At 64.2% G+C, this 4,654-nt stretch overlaps 2 protein-coding genes across 2 annotated transcripts; both read left to right on the top strand.

Moving 5' to 3' along the window:
- Window positions 1-154: 154 nt before the first annotated feature.
- Window positions 155-2,072, top strand: MNEG_14226 (H+-transporting ATPase; the record flags this gene model as incomplete). The annotated part of the gene is made up of 5 exons (XM_014037301.1): window positions 155-273; window positions 524-677; window positions 859-1,128; window positions 1,377-1,529; window positions 1,728-2,072. 5 exons carry the CDS (start codon window positions 155-157, stop codon window positions 2,070-2,072), a joined length of 1,041 nt encoding a protein of 346 aa, XP_013892755.1.
- A 1,271-nt stretch (window positions 2,073-3,343) lies between these two features.
- Window positions 3,344-3,592, top strand: MNEG_14227 (hypothetical protein; the record flags this gene model as incomplete). The annotated part of the gene is made up of 1 exon (XM_014037302.1): window positions 3,344-3,592. A coding segment is annotated over one exon (249 nt), but the record flags the coding sequence as incomplete, so codon positions are not given.
- Between the last annotated feature and the right edge of the window lie 1,062 nt (window positions 3,593-4,654).

Raw genomic sequence — 4,654 nt, forward strand, 5'->3', positions numbered from 1 at the left:
CCCCTGACCCCTGCCTGGATCCCCTACTACGCCCACCGCACGCAGCATCGCCTGCACGCTGCAGCTGCTGCTTTTCTTCTTCATCGCGATCTTTGCGCTGCACCCCCACGAGTACCTGGCGGAGCACGACCCCACCGCCCTCCACTTCTTTAAGATGCCGGTGCTCTTTCTGATGCTCATCACCGTGCTCAACGACGGCACCCTCATCACCGTGGCCTACGACAACGTCAACCCCAGCAAGGTCCCCGAGAAGTGGCACCTCAAGGCGCTCTGGTGCGCCGCCTCGGCTCTCGGCGCCCCCGCCGCTACGTTGCAGGCGTCTGGACGGGGCGCACGGCTGCTGCTGGAGCTCCTGCGCAGCCTGGAGCATTTGAGTGACTTGTGGGTGGATCCAGTGGCTGCAAGGCTGACGCAACCCTTCTCAACCGTACCTGGAAATCTTAGCTCCAACAGCTTGCGCTGACCCGGCCTTGATCTCGGCTCCCCGCTCTTGCCCATGCAACGCCCGCCAACATGTGTGCAGGGCCGTCTCGACCGTGCTGTCCATCACCGCGCTGCTGTCGTCCCTTCTGCTGCTGTGGGCCGCACTCGACTCCTGGAACCCCCACGGCCTCTTCCACAAGCTGGGCCTGCCCGGGATGCAGTTTGACCAGATCGTCACCATGATCTACCTCAAGGTGCGCTCGACCGCCACTGCTTTGACCAGGTTTGACCGACCGTGCTGCATGTTCCTCGCATGTATGTTGTGCTGCAGGTCTTTCAATCGGCTTGCCATGAGCTGTCCTGCTACTATAGCATGTGTGCCTGCATCTAAGGCACCCTCTTCTCCCCCCCAACCCCGCCTGACCTGCCATGCAGGTCTCCCTGTCCGACTTCCTGACCCTCTTCAGCGCCCGCACCCACAACGGCTTCTTCTGGACCTCCGTCCCCAGCTGGATGCTGCTCACGGGGGCCACCATCTCAATGGGCATCTCCACCCTCATTGCCTGCATGTGGCCGCCGGGCGTGGCCACGTTCTGGACCGACGGGATCCCCTGCCGCGGCCTGGCGCTGGGGGAGTACAAGCTCTGGGCCCTGTGGGTGTGGATCTACTGCATTGTCTGGTGGTGGATCCAGGACCTCTGCAAGGTGGGGCTCGTTTACTTGGGGGTGGGGTGGAAGCGTTGATGATTCCGCTTGCACGGTGTGATTGGTCTGCACGTTTGACTCATTGACAGGATTCTCTGGCACGCATGCGTGGGGGATTATGACTGCCGCCTTCAAACCCAGCACTCATGCTGTCAGGTTCCGCACACACCTGAGATGAAAGCGTCAGTACCCGCACCTGAACGATGGACGATGCGCGCTGTTTGGACCCTGCTGGGCAACCAACCCAGGTGGGCGCCTACTGGGTCATCCGCCGCTACAACCTGTTCGGCGTCAACACCGCCACCCTGGTCAACATGCGCGACAAGACCACATTCGGCGACAAGGACTCCCTGGCGCGCATGTCGGCCGGCATGGTCGAGGGGAAGCTGCTGGAGAAGCAGGTGGGCATGGCCCACCATGAGTCATTCTTTGCTTGCTGAGATTCCTCGGGTTGCCCGGGCTGTGCTAGTACCTGGAAAATTGTTGCGTGCCTGCTAATTGAGGTACCCGTGTCAATCAATCGCTCTCCTGATCTCGCAGCACCCTCCGCAAAACCCTCCTCCCTGCCACCACCCACCATTCATCCGCCGCACTTGCAGGTCGAGCGGGCCGCCGACACCGTCGCCCGCGTCGCGCGCGCCTCCAACGACCCCGCCATCCGCCGCGCCAGCCAGGGCATCGACGTCGTCCGTACCAGCGTTCGCGTCGCGCGCGACAGCCTCGGCGCCACGACTGGCGCGGCCAAGGACCCGGAGACCGGCGCGGCCACCAGTGCGGCCGCGAGCCTCGGGCGCATGCAGGCGACGGTGGCCCAGATTGAGAGGGCGCTGGAGGCGGCGCCCCCCGCGGAGCGCGAGCTGATCCAGATTCAGCTCGACGCGGTCCGCGCGACCGCGGAGCGCCTGGCCGCAATCGACCGGCAGATGCGCGCGGAGCGGCGCTGAGGGGCGGAGGTGGCCGGGACGCGGTGGGGGAGGCGGCTGCACAGCCACTCGTTGACGGAGGCCGTATTTAGTATTCACACCAGACCAATGCTGGAGGGCGGTCGCGGGAAGGCTGCCTCGTGTTGTGCCTTTCTTGCCTGCAGGGGGGGAGAGCATTCTGGGGCTCCACACACACAACACCAACCAACGACAACCCCATTTGATCCGCATCTGATCGCTTTGCTTTGAAGTCCAAGGCAGCTCAAGGGATCGGTGCATGACCACGCGTTGCCTTCCTGTGCAGTGCAGCATCTAGTAAGGGCTGAGCCCCGTTTTTGGCACCCCTCCTGCACAGTCTTGTCCCCTGCAACTTTGTGCGCGCAGCGAGCCAAGGGCGAGGCGAGCACACGACCCAACCTCGTCAAGCCACTGCGGCTGTGAATCAACTTGCGCTGCCGCACCACGCCATTGCAAGAGAGTGACTGATACTTTTGGGAAGCCGAGTGTGAGGGATGCATCCGCGGGAGCGCCGTGAGCTATGCAAGGAGGGGGCAAATGAACTGTTTGCTGGTGTACGACTCCCGATTCTACATTGTGCTGTCTGCCTGCTGCTGCAGCCGTGCGGCCCAGCCACGGCGCGTGCTTTGTGCAACCGACTCGTGTGGCCCCCGCTGCACGCGGCCTGCTACAGCTTGCATGAGCGTATGGCAGTTGCAGCACCTCGCCTTTTGCACCGAGCCCTTTGGCTCATGCATGCTTGCATCCGAGGCTCTCTGGAGGTGCCCACGCACGCGACTGCACCTGGGCCCGCTCGCACCGCAGTGGGGCAGCCATGGCCCCTGGTAATTTGTCCCTGATTTTGTTTTTCAGATGCACTGAAGGTATGGCAGCACCCAGTGGCTGGGCATACGGGCCGGCGGCAAAGGTGGCTGCGCATTGTGCGGGTACCTCGCTGCCGCCGCACTGCACATGTTGGCAAGTGCATCACACATTGACCGCACTAACACAACAATTGGAACTGCAATGTGACGGAAGTGGTTTGGACAAACTCCACTGGGCAATAACCTTGTGCTGTGCATGACCGCTGGGTGCCAAAACTCTGCCTGAGTCAGCACTGTGATACTGCATGCTTCCCAAAGGCACCCTGATAGCTCGCAAGTAGCGGCTTCGCTGCTTGAAGATTGCTATCCATGGCTTGACTCAATATCACTGGCGCACCCAACGAAGCTTTAGACGATCTCAGCACTCTGATCACTTTTTTCGGTGTTTCTCGTCTGGTATTGCTGCCAATAATGATCCAACATGTGGTTACAACAACGCTGGTCGCCGCGCTGTCGGCGGCGCTGCTGCTGCTGGCCAAGCGGCGCCGCGTCAAGCGCCACCTGGACCGGCTGCCGCTCCTGCAGCTGGGCCCCAACAGACTTGGGGTCAGCGCAGTGATCTCGCCCGTCGGCGCCAGCATAGTCAAACTGATCGTCCCCGCCGCGGACGGCACAACAATTGACGTCGTCCTGGGCTATGAGCGAGCGTCATCCTATGCGGTGGGCCCCAATCAGTTGGGTTGGGGCGCGGTGGTGGGGGCGGGGCTGGGCAGAAGGCGGCACCGTGGGACGGCGACAGCCCGGGCTGCCGCAGCGGCTGCTCGCACTTTGGGTGCGCGGCAGCCAGCGCAGGCGCCAGTTGGACCGCAACACACAGTCATGCGACGGCATCGCTTCAGAACAGTGACCACCCTCCACGCATGTGGCGGTGCGTCCATGACAGTGCAATCCGCCCCACCGATCACCTTGCCTCCCATAACCCTGGATCCTGCCCCGCGGCAACTTTCTGCACCACCCCCTAGCTGCTGGAGAGTAACCCATACTTTGGCGCGATCGTCGGCCGCTGCGCCAATCGCATTGCAAAGGCAAGACACCCCTCCGCCAAGGACACCCCCGCCCGCTCCCAGCCGCGGCACAGGTCACGCGCCCCCAGCCCGCGCCGTGCGCGGCGCCCGGGCGCTGACGCGTTCGTGGCCGCGCCCGCAGTGCTGCAGACCGTCCTCTGCGTTTGCCGCAGCGCTCAGCGCGCGCGCCGTGCCCCGCCGCGCCCTCGAAACCTCCCAGGGGAGGTTTGTGCTGGATGGAGAGGAGTACCATCTGGCGGTCAACAACGGCCCTAACGCCCTGCACGGTCAGCGTCCTCTCACCCACACCCACACTCACACCCCCAGCCAGGCCCCAGCAACAGCATCTGCCCCGGCGCAGCGGAGCCCCGCGGCGGACGCTCTGCGCGACCCCGCCCGCGCCGCGCAGAGCGCAGGCTGCGCCCGCGCACCCCCAGCCTCGGCGTCGCCTCGCCGCCCGCAGCTCGCCGCCGCGGCCGGCGCAGCAGCGCGCACGTCCTCGCCGCAGCGGGACTCCCCTGCCCTTGATCCTCTTGCCCTGGGAAAACTCTCCTAGGTGCCTGCTGCTGTCACTCAAACAAACCCCTCCACATTCCACACCCCCAGGCGGCCCGCAGGGATTCCACCGGCGCGTCTGGGATGCGGAAAACGTGGACACTGCAGAGGGCGAGGCGGTGGTGTGCACCTACACCAGCAGCGATGGGGAGGAGGTGCGGGG

This window comes from Monoraphidium neglectum, assembly GCF_000611645.1.
Source record: "Monoraphidium neglectum strain SAG 48.87 unplaced genomic scaffold scaffold04337, whole genome shotgun sequence".
Classification (NCBI taxonomy): Eukaryota; Viridiplantae; Chlorophyta; class Chlorophyceae; order Sphaeropleales; family Selenastraceae; genus Monoraphidium; species Monoraphidium neglectum.